The sequence below is a fragment of the Rhipicephalus sanguineus genome, chromosome 6 (assembly GCF_013339695.2).
Source record: "Rhipicephalus sanguineus isolate Rsan-2018 chromosome 6, BIME_Rsan_1.4, whole genome shotgun sequence".
Lineage (NCBI taxonomy): Eukaryota > Metazoa > Arthropoda > Arachnida > Ixodida > Ixodidae > Rhipicephalus > Rhipicephalus sanguineus.
Genome location: NC_051181.1, coordinates 84,838,125 through 84,861,653, shown reverse-complemented (window position 1 = coordinate 84,861,653; position 23,529 = coordinate 84,838,125). Strand labels below are relative to the sequence as shown.

Sequence of the window (23,529 nt, the reverse complement as noted above, 5' to 3'; positions counted from 1 at the left end):
TTTTTTCCCTGCCAAAGAATTATAATTGATGCTAATGTGTAGGGTATCGAATAATAGAGCAAGAATTGGTCTTTCCAACAGTAGTAATTTCAAACAACGGTTTTATTTGTAATAAAATAAAAAAATTATCAAACAAAGAAAAATGCATCAAAAAGAAAGAAAGATTCATAAAAACATCAATGCTACTCTGCAAAGGTTAAACATTAAAAAAAATCGAAATATACGTTTTGAACGCAAAGCCCTCGTAGAATAATAGTGGAAATATAAGCTCTGTAAGTACAAAGATTATTTACATAAATACAACAATATAGGCACTAGTGCCTATCATGCCACCGCGCGATGCAGGTTCTCGACGCGGTGAAACAAAGGCTGGCTGCGCATGTTTCGGAAAATTTTTTTTTTTTCTGTTCAGCTTTCCTAGCATAGTTTGCAGTTCTGGTATTTTTCAATTTTCCTGTGTATTTGTTGAAATGAACAGTGTAGCCTGTTCGAAATCCGCAAAAATCCATAATTGTACTCTCATTTGACCTCTTTCTCGCTCATATACTGCCGAATACCATACCGACCTTCACATTTCACCATTTTCTCATTCACTGAAAGGTTCCGATGGTGTTAAAAGATAGCATAGAAAAATCATTCATGTGTTGCAATAGAGAAGACGCGTGGTGAAGATTCTCGTGGGATGCGACGGTAGTCTTCTTCAGATCAGAGACACTCAAGAAGCCTTGAACCTTTTTCGTGGCATCACTGACGGTAGACGAAGGCCTGGAAATACGTGTCGTCGACCCCAACACCAACGCAAGCGCTGGACTTGAACGATTACCATGTACACATGGAGTGAGACGAACTTGCTCATCTTCTCTTCAGTAACCTCCCTCCATGGATCCGTCCCTCTCACTGTATGTTGGCTTTTCGAAAGTATGCATCCATGCATACTTATCTGTGTGGTTGCATGTCTCTCTGACGACTTCTGCGGTAAAAAACAACACGAAGACGCCGCCGTGCAGCACACCGGAGCGTTGGGTCAAAGTCCACTCCGCGCAGTCTTCGCGAAGAGAACTGCGCTCTTTCTGCAGCCGGCGCCAAATGCTCCCGCCTGGATGAAGTTAACACATTGCAGATAATAGCTGTTATGTTTAGAACGCACCGGATACGTTTACATCGACACACGGCAGCGATAAAACGACCCGAGGAGAAGACGAAACTTACCGGCGGATAGCTGCTGATGTTCCGGGGAGGTTTGACGCACTTTCGCTATCCGTACGACTTCACCTGGCAAATCGAAGTCGTCTTTCGTGTCTGTGCTGCTACCATCATCCAGATTCCCGCTCATATTAATCAGAATCCGTCGAAATTCGCTGTTTCTGTGGAGCACCCGCGAGCGGCGTCGACGCGAAGTCTGAAACAACGAGCGCTCACCTACCCGACTGCGAACGAGCTTTAAAAATCTCCCCGCGGTGGAAAAAACAAACTCGCAAACAAAACTGATAAAAAAACATGTTATTTTATGCTTTGTATTGCGTTAGCTGTCCAGAACTGCTCAGAGAGTGCCAAAACTTGATCTTGAAGTCATCGATAACATACTATCGATGGGAATAGGTGCGGTCACGAAAGTGTTAAACAGAACTGCCTCTAATCTGGTTGGTTTTGTATTTGACAGCTTCGCTCCGATAAGTCTCTCTCAGTAAATGTAACTACTGTTAAATGGTCCATATTTTTCTGCTCCCTTCACGTTCCGTTCAACGAGGCAACTATATTGCCACATGCGTTTCTTATTATCACTTTTGCTGTATTCGGTTTTCGCCCACAAAGATGTCTGTCAGCAACGCTCAGCGCAAACCGCGCCTCATTGTTCGAGAAGCTTCGCGATTGTTGTAGATCGTTTTGTTAAGATTGCGCACAGGCCGCGAACAGCCTAGATTATTCCAGAGCTTGCGCGACCACCAGTCATAAGACTGGAATGTTCGACGTCACACGTATAAATGCCGACACACTTCACCACTTGTCAGTTGATCGATGGTCGACGCTCTGTTCGCCACTGTCAGTGCATTGCTGTAGTTTGATTTTCAGTTTCCCGGCCACAAGTTCGGCCAAATAAAGAGTTTCAGCTCTGACAGGCTGACTGCTGCCTTCTTCGACGTCACGACCACGTGACATCTGGTGGAGGTGCTGCTTCGCTCATGTTCCGGTTGCCCCCTCAGGCCATGAACCCAGTCCGGGCAGCAACGAAGGCATCGACGCCTACCCCGAGCAGCGAGCAAGCCGCAGGAAACAAGGACTACCTCCAGAATATGAGCCTTTACCCGACAAGACCAGGAAGACCCCGACCATGACCACCACAACAGCGACAATGACAGCAACCATGCCGCCTGCACCCATGCTGCTAAAGCGCCCAAAGGAACCACCGACCTTTCACGGATCATTTGCTGAAGACCTGGAAAGTTGGCTGGAGAAGTACGACCGCGTCGCCATTTTTAACGAATGGACCGATGAAGACAAGCTAAGACACGTCTACTTCGCCTTGGAGGACTCTGCCTGAACTTGGTTCGAGAACCAAGAGCGAAGCCTCACGACGTGGGACATTTTTCGCACAAGATTCCTTGCCACATTCATGAGTGTCGCCCGCAAGGAGAGGGCCGAAGCTCTGCTGGAAACCTGTGTGCAGCTTCCAAACGAGAACGTGGTGCTCTACGCGGAAGAGATGAGCAGACTGTTCCGACACGCTGACCCAGCCATGCCAGAGGACAAGTCCGCTTCCTCGTGCGAGGGGTAAAGCAAGAGCTCTTCGCTGGGCTGATGCGGAACCCACCCTCGACAGTCCAAGAATTCAGCCGCCGCCACCAACGTCATGCCGCCTGCCAGCCGGCCAACGATACACGCCGAGGAAGACCGACGTTTGGTGCGCCCCCGACCACCGCCCACTCTGCTACCATTGCGGAGAAGCTGGCCACGCTTACCGCCACTGCCAGTACCGACAGATGGGACTGCGTGGGTTCGCCATCGACGCGCCGCGTCCACAGCGAGGGGAAAGACCACGTGACATCGCCGACTACCTCGCGCGAATGCAATGGATGCCCCGACAACCTTCTCGTTCGCCGTCCCCAGGCCACTACGTCTCTCCCCAACGCCGACCATACACTGGCCCAACTCGGGGCCGGTCACCTAGCCCGTATCCAGAAAACTAAGGGCAGCAACCGATAGAGGTGCGGTTGCTGTACGACGAAATACTGAAGATCCTCCGCCGTCGACGACGCCGCCGCGACGAAGTCCCGAGACCCCGCCGCACGCCGACCAACGTCCTGAAGACGAAACTTTGCGACCTGAAGAAGACCTGACGACGCAACGCGGAAGCAGCGGTGCAAACCGACGTAGCCGTGACCCGACGCCGCGACGTAACCGCAACGCAAGACGGCGGACTAGCGACCTCGACGTACTATTCGACGGACACAACGTTACCGCTCTCGTCGACACTGGGGCCGACTATTCCGTCATCAGTGGGTCATTCCTCGCGAAGTTGAAGAAAGTTAAGACTGCTTGGGAAGGACCTGAAATCCACACCGCTGGAGGTCATTTGATAACGCCGGCTGTAGTCTGCACAGCAAGAATCAACATCAGTGACCGAACTTACCCTGCGAGCTTTCTTATCCTGCAGCACTGTTCCAGGGACGTGATACTTGGGATGGAATTCCTAAGTGAACACGGTGCCGTAATAGACCTGAGATCTGAGTCCATAACGCTATCCTCAGAAGAAGCTCTCCAACCCCACACGACGCCAAGAAACCACGCCTTAAGTGTGCTCGTCAAGCAGGTCACCATACCACCTCTCTCCAGCGTCATTATTTCAGTCTGCACCGAAAGAGCCACTGACTAGGAAGGCGTCATTGAAGGTAACCAGCACCTGTTGGTCAATGAAGACGTTTGCGTCGCAAGAGGAATAGCCGAGCTTCATGAAGAAAAAACAAAGGTGATGCTCACGAATTTCGGCTACGAATACAAGCACGTGAACAAGGGTATGACAGTCGCCTTCATTGAAAAAATTGTGGAAGCCAGCAATGCCTTCACCCTCACAGATTTAACCGAAGCCCTTCCGCAATAACGCCAGGGCCGGAACCGGCTTTTGACGTCAACCCAAGTCTTCCCCAGCGCAAGCAAGAACAGATCAAATCCCTGCTCCAACGATACAAGGACTGCTTCTCGTCGTCATCATGAATTCAACAAAGTCCGGTGGCGAAACACCGAATTATAACAGAGGAATGTGCGAGGCCCCTCCGTCAGAGCCCCTACAGAGTTTCAACTCGAGAGCGCGACGCGATAAAGAAACAAGTTGACGAGATGCTACGCGACAACATCATCCAGCCATCCAAGAGTCCGTGGGCGTAACCCGTGGTGTTAGTGAAGAAGAAGGACGGGACACTGCGCTTCTGCGTTGATTATCAGCGCCTGAACAAAATCACGAAGAACAACGTCTACCCCCTACCACGAATGGACGACACCCTGGATCGACTTCACAAGGCCACGTACTTTTCGTCGATGGACCTCAAGACCGGCTATTGGCAGATCGAAGTAGACGAGAGAGACCGAGAAAAGACCGCTTTTACAACAGCCGACGGACTCTTTAAGTTAAAGGTCATGCCTTTCGGTCTTTGCTCGGCACCTGCGACGTTCCAGCGCGTCCTGGACACCGTGCTGGCCGGATTGAAGTGGCAGACATGCCTTGTGTATTTGGACGACATCGTCGTGTTTTCCTCGACCTTCGACGAGCATCTCCGGTGGCTTGAGGCAGTACTTCAAGCAATCAAGGCCTCTGGACTGACCCTGAAGCCAGAAAAAAGTGCCGATTCGCGTACGACGAGCTCTTGTTTCTGGGTCATGTGATCAGCAAGTCTGGAGTGCGCCCAGACCCGCGGAAAACAGCTGCCATCGCCGACTTCGCGCCACCCACCGACAAGAAGGCCGTGCGCCGATTTCTCGGGTTATGCGCCTATTACAGATGCTTCGTCAAAAACTTTTCACGTATCGCCGAACCACTGACGCTTCTCACGAAGACTAACGTGGAATTCAGGTGGGAAACGGCGCAAGTGTAAGCATTTCAAGAACTTAAATGACGCCTGCAGACGCCACCCATACTTGCGCATTTCGACAATTGCGCCGATACGGAAATACACACCGACGCAAGCAGCGTAGGACTCGGTGCCGTCCTTGTGCAAAAGACTGACGGACTTGAAAGGGTTATCAGTTATGCTAGCCGGTCACTATCCAAGGCAGAAGCCAACTATTCCACAACAGAAAAGGAATGCCTTGCCATCATCTGGGCTACGTCAAAGTTTCGCCCCTACCTCTATGGCAGGCCCTTCAAAGTTGTCAGTGACCATCACACCTTATGTTGGCTAGCTACCTTGAAGGACCCTTCAGGTCGTCTTGCACGATGGAGTCTGAGGCTTCAAGAATTCGACATTACCGTCGTGTACAAGTCCGGACGAAAACACTCTGATGCCGACTGCCTGTCTCGTGGCACCGTCGATGCGCCGCCGCAAGATGACGACGATGACTGCTTCCTCAGAACTATAAGTACCGACTACTTTGCCGAAAGGCAACGAGCCGACGCGGAACTGGGGGGCCTTATGGAGTACCTCGAGTGCAAGACCGCCGTTGTTCCGAATGTATTCAAGCGAGGACTGCCGTCGTTTTTCTTACGGAACGGCGTTCTCCTGAAGAAGAATTTCTCGCCACTTCGAACCGACTGCCTTCTTGTCGTGCCCTCATCATTGCGACCAGAAGTCCTCCAGGCCCTACACGATGACCCGACGGCTGGACACCTCGGTGTTTCCCGCACGCTCGCCAGAATACAGGAAAAATACTACTGGCCACGCCTTGCTGCCGACGTCTCCTACTACGTTAAAACTTGCCGAGATTGCCAGCGACGGAAGACACCGCCGACTAGGCCAGCGGGAGTTCTGCAGCCAATCGAACCACCTCACCGGCCGTTCCAGCAAATCGGTATGGACCTACTGGGGCCGTTCTCAACGTCGACTTCCGGCAACAAATGGATCGTCGTGGCAACTGACTACCTCAACTGCTACACCGAGACAAAGGCCTTGCCCAAAGGCAGTGCCGCCGAGGTAGCCAAGTTCTTCGTGGAGAACATCGTCTTGCATCATGGCACCCCAGAGGTCCTCATCACAGACAGAGGTACCGCCTTTACTGCGGACCTAACTCAGGCGATCTTCAAATACAGCGAGACGAGCCACCGCCGCAGACCCGCCTACCACCCGCAGACCAATGGCCTCACCGAGCGTCTAAATAAGACGCTCGGTGAGGCTTGTCGGTAGCATGTCGGCAGCATGTCGGCGAGCGTCTAAATAAGACGCTCGCCGGCATGCTGGCCATGTAGGTCGACGTTGAGCACAAGACGTGGGACGCTATCCTTCCGTACGTGAACTTCGCTTACAACACGGCGGTCCAAGAAACAACGCAGATGACGCCGTACAAGTTGGTCTACGGAAGGAGCCCGGCAACGACGCTCGACGCTATGCTACCCAACGTCACCGACGAAGAAAATCTCGACGCCGCCGCTTACTTATAACGTGCCGAAGAAGCTCGACAGCTCGCCCGCCTGCGCATCAAGACCCAGCAGCACACCGACAGCCGTCGCTACAATCTTCGACGACACTTCGTGGAGTAGCAGCCCGGCGACCGTGTCTAGGTCTGGACGCCAATATGACGACGTGGACTGAGCAAGAAGCTTCTTCGACCATACTTCGGACCGTACAGGGTACTTCGATGTCTCGGCGCACTCGACTACAAGGCTGTCCCCGACGGCATCACGAACTCTCAGAGGCGCCGAGCTCGGCCTGAGGTCGTGCACGTGGTGCGTCTTAAACCGTACTATGCTCGTTAATGCAGCTGAGGACTCTAATGTTTGCTTGCTTTATTAGTTTTCTTCAGTATTGCATGTATACATGTTTTTAAGCATCGGGACGATGCTTTTTCAGAGGGGGGCATTGCCACGTGCGTTTCTTATTATCACTTTTGCTGTACAGTCAACTGCCAATTTTTCGGACTCCCTAGGGACCGCGAAATCATCCGAAAAATCGGGCAGTCCGGAAAATAGAATTCATGCTTTTTTATTTAGCTGAAGCGGTCAAATCGCCCCAGGCATGTCCGAAATAGCTTTAATGCCTCCCAGTGCAATTATCAGGCATTTTGGTGCGCGCCCAGGCTCTCGCAAATACATTCGGTACCTGCTGCGAACCCCGCTTAACTACGTACGTGCCAACCGCCACTTTTGCATCACGTGATGAGCGCCGCTGATAACAGCAAAGCGTGGAATAGATTACGGCCATCTCGCATGAAGCGTTTGTAAACGATGACGCAGCACACAAAGACTGTGGCGGAAAAAGCGGACGACTCGTCCGGCTTTCTCCGATGAGTGTGCGCATGTAAACGATGCGCACACACATCGCCGAATCGCCGCCGATACGCAGCATTTGCTGCCGTGTCAAGCCGATCGTTTCTAGTTGTGTGCAGCACATCGCCACCTAAGCTGACGCTGTCACTTTACTGTTGCTGTATCGTACGCACGCATTTATCATGAAAGGGTTCATGATGCGCACTTAGTTCCTGACCGCACACGGGCACGGCAATGGCGAGCTGGTTTCATCCGCGAAGGCAACGCGTCTATGCGGCGCACTTAGCGGTCTCGCACAAAGACGCAGCAGGAATGGCGGCGCGGCGCATTTGGGTTCTCGCCTATTGAATGCGTGCAGTACACGTGCTACTGCGCTAGGCCACATGCACTACGGAGCAGTTAACTGAAAATGCTTGTCGTAAGGGTTGTCAGCGATTAAGCCGTACTGGCGCGTTTGCCAGCTGCCGCCATCACGCCTCTGTGCATTTCCGCTGCTTATCCGTAACATCACCCTAAGGGGTGGCACTTCTCCGGATCCTTAAATAAAGTTCTTCGTGCCGTACCGTATCCGTAACATCGCCGCACGGCGCCGCGACAGCAGCCCCTTTCAATTTCTGGTCTGCTTCACCCCATAACGCTTCGGCATTGCAGCAAAGCTGACTTTTGGACTCTGCTACAGTCTCAAACAGATCGACTCGCGAAAGCGCTGGTTCGAACCTATGAGATAAGAGACGCGGCAGAGGTGGGGGCTTCAAATAATGTCTTTCGGAACTGCAATTTGCGCAGAAAGTCCGAAAAATCGGACGTGGAATAGCTTCAGCGTCCGAAATTTCGGACGTTCTAATACATTGAAGTCTATGGGGCTGGTGACGGTGCCGCGAAAGCGTCCGAATTTTCGAGCATGTCCGGAAAATCGGGCGTCCGAAAAATCGGCAGTTGACTGTATTTGGTTTTCGCCCACGAAGACTGTCAGCAACGCTCAGCGCAAACCGCGCCTCATTGTTCGAGAAGCTTCGCAATTGTTGTAGATCGTTTTGTTAAGATTGCGCACAGGCCGCGAACAGCCTAGATTATTCCAGAGCTTGCGCGACCACCAGTGATAAGACTGGAATATTCGACGTCACATGTATAAATGCCGACGCACTTCACCACTTGTCAGTTGATCGACGGTCGACACTCTGTTCGCCGCTGTCAGTGCATTGCTGTAGTTTGACTTTCAGTTTCCCGGCCACAAGTTCGGCCAAATAGTTTCATCTCTGATGTGCCGACTGCTGCCTTCGTCGACGTCACGACCACGTGACAATATACGACGTAACGGCAACTTAATTTTCAATGTAACAATGTTTCAGTGTAACGAAGTGCTGATTTCACAGACTTCGTTATATCAAGAGTCAACTGTACATACAGTTTAAACTCATTCGTAAGTGCACTCACTTACTCTTAGTTCCAAGAAAACAGCTTTCTTTTTTATTGAAATCAGTCTTTTTTTCTGTGCTGCCATTCAGGCATTTTTTAGTGACCCCATCCATGTAAAAAAGAATCCGTTGGTAACTATACCTTACATAAAAGACCAATTTTAAATATAACAAATTTTCCTTATAACAAAGTAAATGGCTGATTTTAGAGACTTTGCTATACAGTAAAAGCTCATTACTTCGCACCTCATTAATTTGAATTTTCTGATAATTCAATTTAAATGGCACTGTCCATGCTCCATAGGGCTCAATTTATTAGAAAGTTTATTAATTGCACGCAAATTGAGTTCGCAATAGATCATTCGAACTGCGCACTGCCATGGCCAGGTTTTGCACTGATGGCCACATTTTCCAACAGGTGGCATGACTTGCAAGTCATCATCATCTCCATCCTCTGATTACTACAGTCATCAATCAACGCCTAAGCAACAGGACTACGAAATCTTGAATGTTATGGTTTGCAGTTGAAAACATGTCATGGCTGCCTTGTATGTGCATGTTCAATATCTGAACTGGTTTCTTGCATCCGCGTCAACAGCCCACAGAAGCACGCACATTTACATAGAAGAGCGCATGTTTATGAACGCATGAGAACACATGACATCTATTGCACAGTGGCAATGTTTGTCACATTTGCGTCTCATTCAGTGTGCAGCAATACACACATGTACCAGCTGAAACACTCTTCTACTCCTCACTCACTCTGCAAGTTCTTCAACATGAATTTGGCTTGGCTTGAAGCTTACTCCCAACAAGACACTCACCGATCACTGGAACTGTAGTGGCGAGCATCTCCCTGAGCATATTCGATGGAAAACTGTTGCACTTGATCTCTTGACCGGACAATGCGGCACACCTGCAACAAAAGATACCATGGTAGGGCATCAAACTTTAGAGTCTTTAAGCATGCGCAGCTGTTAAACCTAACAATGCAATAAGAACTGGGAAACAATCAATTAAATATAATATTTCATTAAATTTTGCATTCAGAGATAAATGTGCATTGATGAATTGAATGCTGCAATGTAGGCTCCAGGTTAGTTATGCCCCAACTCGGGTTCTTTACATCCTTTTAACGGGCATCGAATTTCGTTCATTTATAGCTCACCGGTGCTGCATACATGACTGATCCCGCGCATACAAAGCATTGTAACAGGACTCACGTCAGCTAGTGGCCTCAGAGTGACCACTGTGTATGTCGAAGGGTCCCGTTCCAGCAGGCAGCTCTCCGTGAGGCACAGTAGGCGTCTCGCAGGATCCTACGACAAAAAGACGATATGAACGCACGAGTGCCATGCAAATAAAAGACAGCTGAAAGCAGACTAAAATGTGGAGATTTCAGTTCAATTATTGTTAACAATGATCAAACATGTGGTTCATCTTCCACATTTGCTTGTGGCTTATGCGACTAGGCAGCAGGCATTACCAGGTCTTGGATGTCCCGTTTTGCTTCAGACACCTGATTGTTCCTCCTTGGCTCTTTTGGTTTGTATGTAAAAGGTGAATACTTCTCTTTCACACTTTTTTATTTTATTTTTTATGCTTCACGCTAAGAACACCTTTCTAATGTGCAGTTGCGCCAAGCGAAAAGCACGAAGGACAAATGACAGAGAACTGAACAAGTGGTATTGTGCACTAGACCCAAGTTGAAGCTTTGCTGAAAGAACCCCTGCAGAGCCCGATCCTTTGGCATTAATTAAAAGTAACATTCGCAAACTTAATGAGGATGCAAGCATCCTAGTCACCTGTTTCATCTGTTCAATACATGTGGCTGCTTAATCTACGTGATTTGCCCGGGTGCAGGATTTCAAGATTGCTGCAGTTCTAGTGTGGTGCTGTGTTACTCGCAACTTGGGCAACTTTATGTACACCCATCAGCAAAAGTTTACGGGATGCAGGCCCCACTACAAATGCGAATTTCTGTTCTGTTACTGCGCAACACTTCTCAAGCTGGTGACTGTATCGTTTGCAATACAATCTACCGGCTGGACTATTTATTGGGATTTCATGTTCCCAGATAAAGCAAAAATGTAGCTTTTTCAAAAATTTTGCATCCCGTAAACTTTTGCCGACGGGTGTATGTCTTCTACACTGCAGTACGTTTGGCAGACTGCTTTCAAGTGCTCTGGAACATTGTACAACACTCCAAAGCACTCTAGCAACATGTTTTATGTTGTTCTGGTTGAAATGAAGTGGTTGGTGTGCATTCACACGAATCTTCTCGAGCACCACACGCTCACTTTCAACCAAGGGGCAAGACAGAGGTTCACCCCAGTTCTGGCCACGTGATGCCACAACTTTCAGTGTTGTCACACGTGGTGATGGCAGCTGTCAAGCAGCTCGTTTTTATCTACTGTGTCTGTTGATGATCAAAGCTCTGACGTGTTTGTGCTTTCAGCCTCTGATCTGTAGGGTCAAAAGTGCTTTTGGTAGCAAAGGAAACGGCACATTATTGCGAACCAAGGCCATTTCTTACTCCTTCCTCCTACAACAACGCCAGCTTGCAAAAGTACATGTAAGGGATAAAATACAATAAAGAATCAGGTCAGACATCTTTAGAATGGATTGCACTGGAAAGTAGCTGAACATTCAACTTTTTTTTTTTCGACAAGCTTTTTTTTGGCTATAACCTAGAACACACACTGTATCGTTGGCATGCCAGTAAGAACCAGCCGAATGTACTCACGGGGGAATAACAGAAGCAATATTTCTAAAGATTTAACTGCTGCTTTATGTTTTAATAATAATTGTTGGGGTTTAACATCCCAAAACCACGATATGGTTATGAGGGATGCCATAGTGGAAGGCTCCGAAAATTTCCACTACCTGGAGTTCTAATCTAAGTACACAAGCCTCTAAGATATTGCATCCATCAAAATGTGGCCACCGTGGCTGGTATTCCACCCCACGACCTTTGGGTCGACGGTAGAGCACCATAACCACTAGACCACTTCGGCGAGTTGCTACTCAAAGTTTTGCTGCGATAATTTAAGAATTCACGCATAGCAATGGCACAGACTCCTTTTTCTTTTTTTCTTTCTTAACAGCTAACGCTAGTGAAGGCACCTTACGAACTCACCTGGCTAAGTCAAGCAACTTACCTCGTGACGTGGAGAAATCTTGTGAACCACAAATTCGCATAGAGATGTGAGTGCCTCATCAGTGCTGGAAAAAAAAGAAAGGAAATGCAAAGAAAGCTGAAATACCACTAATTAGAACACTACACCTGATGCGGAAGAAAGAGCACTGGAACTTAAAAGAATGCAAGACAGACAACGTAACTGGAAGCTGTTCAACAGTTGTGCATGCCAAAAGCTGTGCGACACAACCTGCAATCAGAATTCTTTTTTTTTTTCTTTTTGAAGAAAGTTTTCAGATGTTGCCAAGTGTGAGTGCACATGGGTTGCCACAGTTCAAGGAGCCCTTAAGTTTAAATACCACATCAGGCTCGACTCTTAAATTATCCTTTTGAGTGTGCTGCATTGTTCCCCTGCCATCACTGGTTAATTATTTCAAGAGAAAATTAAAATCAAACATGCGTACTGAATTTCGTACCAAATCCCCGCTCCTCAATGTCTGAGTGTAATAATGAATTTCATTTTTTTGTTCTTCGTATTTTGGCCCCTCATTCAAATAAATAAAATTTCCTGAAATTTTCCAAGTCAAGTCTGTGTCCCCCTTAGAATGCTGTGCAATTCATATTTACCGATAAGGAAATATATGTGGGTTTTAGCACACACTGTCAAAATCTAAAACGCCATGGGAAATCGTCGCAGGAAATTAAAGATGACATCACCACCTTTAGTTTCTTTTATCCGGTTTTCTAGTTTAGCAAGCATCTTCTTGCAGCAAGAGCTGTGCCTTTGGCACTTTGGAAAGAGTAATCTAACAATACAAGTGAAATCATTTATCTCTTCAGTATCCATTAGAGAAAAGACATGCCTGAATGCTGGAACACAAAAGCAATCAGCCCCGTTCACTTAGCAACAAAACCTAGCACATAAAATCAGGAGGGCCATGAAAAAGACATCATCACAAAGCCTGTTTAGCACACACAGGATGCTTCCTTCTATAAACTCTGCAGGGCTAAGCCGTTTCACAGGAGAGAATAATGTTGCCAAACCAAACACATGTCTGCCTTAGTTCTTGTTTTGCCTGCCTGCGATTTTAGCAAAATGAAACCGGCTGAGTTTAGCTTCACGAGATGGGCATTTGTTTACACATAATTTCTATTACAGTCAAGTTTTTCTTGCTATAGAGAGCAACACATTGCCCTCCTTATGAACCAAATCATTTTATAATCTGCCCTTCTTGACCTGGTTTACTATAATCACAAGCAGCATTCTTTTCTTTTCAACCGTCCCATGTCATTTGCATTGTTCAGCATCATGCACAAGCGGTACACTCGCCCCTGCCTACACTAAACCACTTTACCAATTCCTCCTGCGAAGCATCCAAGTCCCTACAGAGTTTCAACTGAGGCGAAGTGATCAGCCACAACATATACTGTGTTGTAATATCATTCAGCATTGCGACTGCCAACAATGTCACCCTTTTGTGCATCAGCTGTTGCACCCATCAGACTTTGTGATTCACAGATGGTACGGGGATATGCAGCTTGTTACACAAGGAAGCTATTGCTCTCTTAAGCAACAATATTCAATGGTTTGTGCCAAAATGCTTTTTTTTTTTGCTCTGTCTCAAAGGGGGGCACTGCTTTTTAAACATCTTTTTAAATTCGAAATAAATTTTGATGAAACTTGCCGAGTTTATGTATATTTGTGCGCTGATTTTATGTATGCAATTATTTTTTCTGGTACAATATGCAGTTTTTCAAATACCACACATTTCATGTGCTTTTTGGGAGCAACGTATTTCCTAAACTGAGAGCGTTACAAAGAAAATCAGCATATCACAATATTCTGGAATGGGAATTGTACGCAACAGAGCGAGAATAGAAGTTCTAAACCCCGTTTGAACAAAGTTATGGTATGCTGAAGATTAACGAGTGAGTATGTGTCACGCTGAGATTTCGCTCACAGACTTTGAACATAAAACATTTCTTCAAATGGGTTTAAGACATTTATTTTTGATTTACTGCATACAGTTCACTGATTTACCTCATAAATCTCTTAAGGAAAAACCATTCTTCCAGAAATATCAAACTAAATGTTTGATATTTTAAGGACAATATATTGTACAAGAAAAATGACTGCATATGATATTTGAAGTCAGCACACAAATATACATGAACTCGGCAAGTTTCATAAAATTGATCAAGAATTTAAAAAATTTTCAGACCCATTGTCCTCAATTATGCCTCGATGGTCATTTATTTATTTTTTTGCCTTGTCACATATGCAATGATCATGATCATGAATTAGTGACCATGAACAATCCAGAAATGTGTAACGCCTATTTACTTTTTAACCCCTTGAGGGTTTTCGCTGTACATGTACAGCAGAAGCTTCTTGGTACCAAAAGGTTTCGTCATAGATGCACAGCATAGCGTTTATTTTTAAAACGTGCGCCCTTTTCAATCATTTCTCTTGCTTGGCCTGTGCTACCACACTTCGGGAATACGTGGAATTTTTTTCATGCACCAACGTCTCTCTGTTGTACTTTTTCTTGCTTCCCGAAACGGCACGCCGGCTATCGCTTGCCCATCCGAGCGTGTTCGCCAGAGGCGTAGCCACAAATATTTTTCGGGGGGGGGGGGGAGGGTTCAACCATACTTTATGTATGTTCGTGTGTGTGTTTGTATGTGTGCGTGTATATATACGCAAGCAAAACTGAAAAATTTCGGGGGGGGGGGGGGTTTGAACCCCCAACCCGCCCCTTGGCTACGCCCCTGGCGTTCGTGGTGCAGCTGGTTTAAAGTGCGCGCCTTTTTTGATAATTTCTCTTGCTTTGCACGTGCTACCACGCTTCGGGAATACGTGGAATTTTTTTTCATGCGCCGATATTGGAAAAGTACTTTGGCGTGCTAATTTTTGTATGTCTGTGAGCTATGTTTAATATAGCGCATAATTTTCATTTATAAAAAATCGTATAAGTGTTTTTTTAGGATTCTGCTTAATGTTACTCACGAATAAACCATGTGTATGTGACAACAAACATGATGTTTTTGTCACTTTACGGTCACGAAACAAAAATTTGACAATTTTTTTAATAGAATCGTCTGAAGAATTTATTTCAGCAATAAAAAAATGTTACATTTCTGGACTAGATTTCGCGAAAAAAATTCAACCCTGAAAGGGTTAAAGAATGCCTATTTAGTAGAGCTGTGCGAAAAGCAAAATTCTGGGTGCGAAGTGAATTCAAATATTGAAGTGTGAGTGCGAATCGAATCGAATATTTCTCGAATATTTCTAGAACATTTCTCGAATACTTCGAAGCGAAATTGCAGAAAAAAAAAGTTGGAGAGAATACCCTAAGCATATTCTTATGAGATAGCAACATGAAAGTGTTTCTTTTCGCTAGGTTGATGAAGCACTGGCAGGGTGGTGTTTTTATAGTTGTCTTATCAAGAATGAGGCAACGTAGAGGCCGAATTCTATTTATGTACATGATTTGGTGCAACCAAAGTGTTGCCGACAACACTTTAGACGTGATGGGCAAATATGCCATTTCCTCAGCCTCTCCTCCTCTTTCAACTTCTGTGGAAGCCCAACTGATGTGGCGGACAAGGGTGTGCTCCTTTGAAGTCCGGAGTTCCAAATCTGCCTCTCAGATGTCGATATATAAGAACATCTGAAATTTTGGATGCTGAAAAGCTTTGGCATCCAATTTTTTGGACTTCCTGCCCAATATTCATGTCCAAAACAGCAATAATTGAGCCCCTAACTCTACCACATCTTTCATCTCCGTGTTGGAACCAGCGTTTTCTTGAGTTAATACATTAGCGACCATAGCGGAGCTTGAAAGGCAGCTTTGCCGCAATACGAAAGTGTAATGAGGTGAGGCATATTGAGAATTTGAAGGGGTCACTTTTAATCGGACGTTGACTGTATTTGTCTTTGGGAAGTTCGAATACAGTCGAAACTCGTTAATACGTACCCGCTTTAAGCGTACTAACGGTTAAAACTTAGTTGTGACGAATCCCCGACCGAGTCTCATAGAGCCTAATGCAATCGCTGACCGCTTAAGCCGTAGTGCTTCGCCCTACGCCTACCGGTTAGTGCGTACCCTGCGTACCGCGATAACGTTTTGTGCCATAAAATTTTACTGCGCCGCTGAACTTCCCGACGCCACAATGTGCCGCCAAAGGTTTTCCGTCTTTCGAGAAGTGCGTAGATCGGTCGATCACTCATTCCGACTTCCGCGCGATTGCGGCGACGCCTTTGCGGGTAAGCATCGGGAAATAATGAAGGTGAGGCAGCGGCTACCGACGAACGCGCCAGCATGACTTATCGCCGACAACCTTATCACAATAAGTATCTTCAGATATCTGCTCGGGAACGCGTGCGGCGCAGCACTGCTTTAAGCCTACTGCACGCTTTTAATAGGTGACAACCTGAACGCGCTGGGCCGCCGATCTCTGCCGCCTCGTTGTGCGGGGCCGTGTTCAAGTGCGCGCCGCTTTGTAGAAACGAAAGCAGCTCACTGTTGCGGAGTTGAGCGTTGCTAGTCGTGGGCGACGAGAAACCTCTTTGCATAGACGCTATCCCGCTAAACGCACGCGTACGGTTCAGCAAGCGTAGCGCTGTTGTAACCATACTGCACGCTTTTATTGGGCGACCACCCAAACGCGCTTCCGTCCGCTGCCAGGACCGCTAGAGGGTCGCGGAGTGCGCATCGCTTGCAGGAAGTGCGTCATCGCCGCGTTAACCGAACAAGCTCATCTGTGCTCATCGCCGCATCTGTGCACGGTCTGCAGCGAAGTGGGTACGAAGAACACTCCCACGACAAATGCGCGCGTGCAGTACAGCAAGCGGCCCGGCAGTGACGGCGTGAGCAGAGAAGGCGACACGCTGCACGCAACTAGCCAGGAGACGATCGGCTCCACGCAGCCGTACTGCGTTTCACTGGAACTGCATCAGTTTTCGTTTAGGAGCAGATCGCGGTATAGATGCACGCACATATATCGCGGAAAGCCGACACTGTCCGTTCTGTCGCTATGTCGGTCACTGCGTGTACCGGACCTTGTAATAGGTCCGAAATGCTCCTTGGCGTCGCTACGCGTGCAATCGGACGGTCGTGCGAGAGTACCAGAATTTTTTCTCCAGTTTGGCAAAAAGAAAGAAAAGGCTTCGCAGAGGGTACTTTAAGGCAATATTTGCTGTGGTACTGTATTTTTTTTTTTGCTGGCGGCGATGGCGTACGCGAGGAGATGCAAATTTTTACTTCGTGGTTAATGCGTACTACCGTTTAGTGCGTAGTTATGCGGCGTTCCCGGCAGGTACGCATTAACGAGGTTCCACTGTAGTTCAAATAGTACAATTCCAGTGCGAATCGAATCAAATAGCAAACACTATTCGAAAAATATTCGAAATTTCGAATATTCGCCCACCCCTACTATTTAGTACTTCAACTGACACAGCTTGCACTTAGGAGGAACAAGCAGACTTTCTTCCCAAAAATCACAATTACAAACAACTAACTGTTTGTATTGACCATATGTGTCATCAGCATGCAAACATATAGTACAATACGGCTCAAAATTTCTTGCAGCATAGTCTCTCAACTAGGCAGGTTAACTTATAGCACTGAAAAATGCATTGCAGAGTATTTTACAACTTTGCTGCCTCAACTTCATTCCAGAAGAATGGAAATTTTGATTCAGAGGGATGATAACGCACCTGTACCGGCCAAGGCGGGCTTCTCTTGCTGCCGGCCGCGTCATCGGCTCGCGGAACGACAGCTGGACCCCCACGTGGTGGCTGGCCCAGTCGACGGCACGCTTCATCAGCTCCTCCCTCTTTTCCACAATAAATATGTGCTGCCATAATCGAGAACAAATCAAGAACGTTGTCAGAATTTGCTTTCTCCCACACTTAAATTGAAACATACGGGTACTTATAGTAGAGTACAACAGTAGAAGTCTGCGGCATTTCCTCCTCAAAGGCAGATGCTCACAAGCCTGCCCCAACGGGCACGCACTCGAGGTCGACATCATGAGCCGGGCGGTCGATGACCCTCCTTCGGAGAGCACTGCCGAGCGCATGCATGAGCAGGATTGTTTCTCTAGTTGCGGAGGTGATCGGCTGCCACACTTCAGTCGTCTAGGCAGGGTCACTCCAGACTTCTTAAGTTGTATCAGACTATAGACATTCGCAGCAACAACGCCGATATGCTGCTGCCACAGTCAACACCGCATGCAGAGCACTCAGTTGGAGGGTTAAGGATCTTCAAAAATGCCCCCTAGTAGTGTACAGGAGAGTGTGTGTCAGCCCCCACCCCCCCCATGGACAACTGGCAATTCCTATCTCCCAGGTAATCAGCAAAAACTGGACGAGGCCAGACGGCTCATCACTCAGCGCGTGCCGTCTTCAATCCCTCTCTGAAGCTTCTTTCATAAAAATAAAGATATTTATTAAGACAAAAGCCTTAAGCCTCATGAGATGCGGAAAGATGATGGTAGATCAATGTATACAAAGGCACATAGAGTATATAAAGAACAGAGATATAGATAAAGACAAGAGAAAATAGATAAAACTGATAAGGCGTGACAAGAGGACATACTTTACACTGATGAGACCTGATAAGTCATCTTAGGAATCAACAAGGGACCCAAAGAAGTTTCTGTTTCTATCCTGCACCTAGCTGTAGAGGTTACGTTATAATGGTGGTCCGTAAGAGCGAGAGATTTTGCTCGAAATAACCATCAGCCAGCCTAAAGTACTCAATTTCACAGAAGTTTTTCCTTATTCAAGTACACACAACCTTGCTAGGATTGGCTTGTAGTTTGAACTATACAGCAACCTGAACTAAGATAGTCCAAATCATCCAGACTATACTCTAATTTTATGTCGGATAGGATTTTGTAGCGGCAAGGATTGACTGGGATGCTTACCAGGCGTTCGTGTCCAGTAGCAAGCACCAGTCCTCCTGGTATATCTGACAGGGCAGCCATGCCTCGCAGGTCCCGGTACGGGTATGTCCCGAGGACACGGCCTTTCCGGGCAGGATCTCGCTGCACAAAACCCTGGCAGCCCAACTCCAGCTCCACGGTCTGCTCGTTGTCGGACCAGTGCACCTTGCGTGCCCGGTAAGACTGTGTGCATGGGGCAGCATACGATCCAAAAGAATGATTTCAGTGAAACCGAATTAACAATAAACTTAGGCACAGAGAATTATACTCTAATCTAATCCTAAAATGTCATTTTGTTCAATATTCATGCAAAATAAATCCATTAATCCAATCTCGACACAACAGAAACCCACATCAAGTTTGACAAACTACCGAAAGCCTACAGTACATAGTAAAGCCATCAGTCACAAGACAAGATTTTTTTTTAAGCACGAGAGCAGGTACGACGCGACTACACATAAACCGACGTAGGGCTACAGACCACACTGGCTTGCTGCATCACATGCACATTCTGCTTTCAAAATCAGGTCCCCATGGAGCTTGCAGTGATGCACTCTTGCGGGCAGCTGTGTTTTATAGTGCTTTCTCGTGTATAAGAAACCCATCATGCATTTACATACAGCTTGTTACACCCAGATTTGGATACATCACTTAAATGTACAAGCCACTGGTTAGAACCAGGTTTAAATTCACTACGAGATTTCCCTGAGCTTGATCAAGCCTAAATCGAAAGTTTTAGCAGCCTTTCAATGCACAGGTCACTAAATGAATAGCCACATTTTCACAAAGCAGCCAAATGAAGCACAACTAGAACACAGCTAATGCACATCAGCAAGAAACAAAGCGAAATGTCTCCTGAATGTAGTATCCCAATGCCTGGCAAATAAATGTTCACGCATTCTACGCAGATCAGAAAGTAGCCAACACTGTAGCTGGGAGTCAAACCCACAACCTTGGGCGCAGCAGCAGAGTGCTGCAGCTGAGTGGCAGGTGCAGTGAGGAATGCGCCATCAACGAGTCGTGGCTAACACAAACGCATCACACTAACGAAAAAGCAAGCAAAGCTCATAGCACTGCTCGCTTATTCTTTTTATTATTTTTTTTCACTGGTTCCCTGATTCACAGCCCTGCCACCAAGCAACAGAACGCAAGTGGCCTAGGTGAGGTACCTCTTGGTAAAGGTCAATGATCTAAGCTACGGAGAAGTTTTCAGTTATTTCAAAGACCACTACAAGCCTTGCGTTACCGAGATTGGTACTGCAAGTCTATGTGTGCTCGCAGAAAGGTGGCAATACTGGTCAAGACTCATCATGCAGAGTAGCAGGCCCGTAGCCAGGGAGGGGGCCCTAGCCCCCCTCCCCCCCCAAATTTTGGTGAAGTACGTGTTTTTACCAAAAATAAATAATGAAAATAGATGTTTTTCTCAAATAGTCAAGGTTTTCAGCAAGTGCCCCCCCCCGAAAAAAATTCCTGGCTGTGGGCATGGAGAGTAGTCATCCAGTGAAAACACGGAATTTTGGGGCATTACTGCAGCCCATGCTGTGAGTCAGAATTAAATGACAGCACATGCTGTGATATCATTGCTTCTCATTACTGGCATGAAAGCAACATTGCTGTGAGAAGCATCGATTCAAAGAGTGGCTCAAAACCTTGCCGAGACAAACTGAGGAAAAATTCCACTGTGCTTACCGCAGTTTCCTTGCATGGCTCAGCAAACAGCTGCTTGAAATCCTGTAATGGGACAAAGCACTTAAGATAACCAACACATCTTGAAGTTTAAGCACCACCAATAAGCTTTTATCAAAACTCTTTCATTGCACACAGACATTTGTTTCTAAGGCAGCTGCTAATACTGCTGAACAGAACAAATGATATTTGAAATGGTCAATTCCTGTAACCACACTACTAGAAAGAGTTTCCTGAACCCTGAGCAACTGTGCAGAATTTTATATTGTGCTTCTGTTGTTACCATTAAACGTGTTTGCTCTTCATTTATATTTTCAATGGCTCACATAGCACTGTGACATTCAGGTTCCCAGAAAGCTGAGTGGCTGTCAACAAGACAGCAAGAAATGCCCTAAGACAGGCATCAAGGCAAAGCTAGTGCTATTGAAGTCCAGAATGGCAACAAAGCTTGAAGAAAGGATGCCGGGATCGCAATTTATTTAAATTTATTGCCATTGATTCTGTTCATTTCTTGACAGCCATAGCCAAGAGTGGGCATAGGCGTAGTGTGCGAGTGCACTCCAGTGTTTCCAATTAATGAACATATGCAGCGTATAAGGCAACATTCATCTGAGGGGGCACACTGAGAAATTAGCTAAAGTAGCATATTTTCTATACATTTTCTATTACACTGTTGATGCAAGTAGAACAAAAATGAAGTGCTACAAAGATGGTTAAAATTTAAAGCAACAACATAAGAGAACTGCAGTTGACATATGTAAAATGCCTAGTCCAACTAAAAGAAAAATAAATTGAACAGCTCTGTAAACATGCCATTGAATGCATCTGTTTGTGACTATTTTTCTGGGCCAGTAACTATTTAAATGTTAGCAGTGTGAAAGTAGGGCCCACTAAAAAAGTCCCAACAGGAGATTGTACATTTGAAAGAATGCATTTCATGGATCCTTACAGTGTGCACACAAACAAGGAACCACGTGCATAGGCTTGCGCAGGGTTCCCCATCAGGGGGGGGGGGGGCGAAGGTTCGTCGCTGCGGCCCCCCCTCCTACTAAGTCAATGTATGGGTCAGATGTTGCGGCCCCCGCCCCCTCGTAGGTGACTAGAAGGGTCAATGTACGGGGCAGAATTTGCGTCCTCCCCCCTCTTAGGTAATTAGGGAGGGCGGCCGCCCGCCCTGCGCGCACGCCTATGACCACGTGCACCTGATCAACCATAACCTCCACATCTGCCATCACGTAACAGCCACTGCCATCAAGGCAGTCTCACCAGTGCGCGGGTGATGATATCAGCACGGTGCTCGGAGAGGAATCGCATGCTGTTCTCGCCCTTGCGGCCCTTACGGAACGTGATGGAAAACTCGTGGCCCGAGCCCAAAGGTTGGATGCGCAGAAAGTCACCATAGCTCCACTGGTTGGTGATCTCCATGTTGGGCAGGCTGTAGGTGCGGATGCCCTGGGTGCCCACCGAGAACACCCGCGCATACCTGCAAGACAATTTCCGCCCATCACCACCTTGCTAGGGCACACAATCATTCCTTATGCATGTTGACAACTGCACAGCTCAGGAGAAAAAAAAAAAGAATATTTGATTCTAGGGTTTCACGTGCCAAAACCACAATATGATTATGAGGCACACTGTAGAGGGGTGGAGACTCCAGATTGATTCAGACTTTCTTTAATGTGCAACTAGATCTATGTACACGGGTGTTCTTACGTTTCTTCCCCATCGAAATGTGGTCACCGTGCCTAGGCATTAAACCCGAGTCCTCGAGTTTAGCAGCCCAACACCTCAGCAAATAAGCTACCGCAGGGGGCACACAGCTCGGAAAACTCTAAAGGGAGCCTCTTCTAGGGCATCCATAAAATGCTTCCTAAAATGCCTTCTAACACCACTTTCAATAGAGCCATTTGACAGTGCTCTCATGTACAGCTCAGTCAAACATAATACCACTACACACAGCACAGAGGTGGCAATTTCAATAAGAAGGCTGTCTACCCTATCCTACAGCTTCTTAAATCCTCTGACAGGTATTTCGCTGCTGCACTAGGCAGGAATGTTCAGTGCAACAACACAATGAGCAGTGTAATGACGTAACTTTAGCCGGCACAAGCAATTGGACTGCCAGCATGGTAAGAGCCACACAATGGAGGGTTCTTTTTAACAGCGAACTGCACTGTACACACGTTTCTGTAGTCCACTTCCATTATATTATGTGGATGCTGTAACTAGGTATAAAAACTGCAAAACCTTATGCACGTCAGCAGCGGTGGCAATGTACCATTACACAGGAGAAAAACAGTTTTTTTTTCCTCTGCCAAATTTCAAAGTCGCTGCACTTGTCAATTATGTGCTGCCGCGAAAGCTCTAGTTTGAAGCGAAACTTCTTCTTGCAGGTATGATGCTTCTCAAAACAGGCTTTCACAAAAAAAGTGCAACATGTCAAACACTGCTGTAATATACATATGCCTAGCGTAGCATTTTACTTGTGTTAGGATGCTGCAAATGGTGTTCTGAAATTAAGAGTCCCCAAATTTCTATTTTTCGAAAAGTTCAATCTGGACTAGTGAGTGAGAAAAGGACAGCGAATCCTCAAGGGCATTTGCTGCGCAGCCTTAGCTAACCAATAGTCCAGCTAACTCATTGATAACTGATGCGATACTAACTGATAACTCAAAGCGCTGATAGTCTTGAAACAAACAGGCTCCCATGGTAGAGAGACTGCCCCGCGCAAGAAGTTTCCTGGGTTTTTATCTTCCAACCAGGGCAGATTTTCTCTCAAAAGTAGAGTTTGTTTTTCAAGACAAAAATGTTTCCCTTTGTATCATTTCACTAAAGCCGACTAGATGGCGACATTTTTTCAAATAACCCAACGTTCCGCAGAACACGTTTGTGTAACAGTCACATATGTTAACTTTTCCTTTGGTAAA

The 23,529-nt window shown here is 46.8% G+C and overlaps 1 protein-coding gene across 15 annotated transcripts in view; it reads right to left on the bottom strand.

The window, feature by feature from the left end:
- Window positions 1-23,529, bottom strand: part of LOC119395969 (dnaJ homolog subfamily C member 13) — a 221,893-nt gene that overhangs the window by 165,474 nt on the left and 32,890 nt on the right. For all 15 annotated transcript variants that reach the window (XM_049416836.1, XM_049416838.1, XM_049416840.1 and 12 more), the window contains exons 2-8: window positions 21,869-22,085; window positions 20,606-20,647; window positions 18,899-19,099; window positions 17,685-17,824; window positions 11,985-12,048; window positions 10,047-10,142; window positions 9,648-9,739 (exon numbers count right to left, since the gene is read on the bottom strand). In XM_049416836.1, the coding sequence (XP_049272793.1) occupies window positions 9,648-9,739; window positions 10,047-10,142; window positions 11,985-12,048; window positions 17,685-17,824; window positions 18,899-19,099; window positions 20,606-20,647; window positions 21,869-22,085 (852 nt within the window). The remainder of the gene's footprint in view (window positions 1-9,647; window positions 9,740-10,046; window positions 10,143-11,984; window positions 12,049-17,684; window positions 17,825-18,898; window positions 19,100-20,605; window positions 20,648-21,868; window positions 22,086-23,529) is intronic.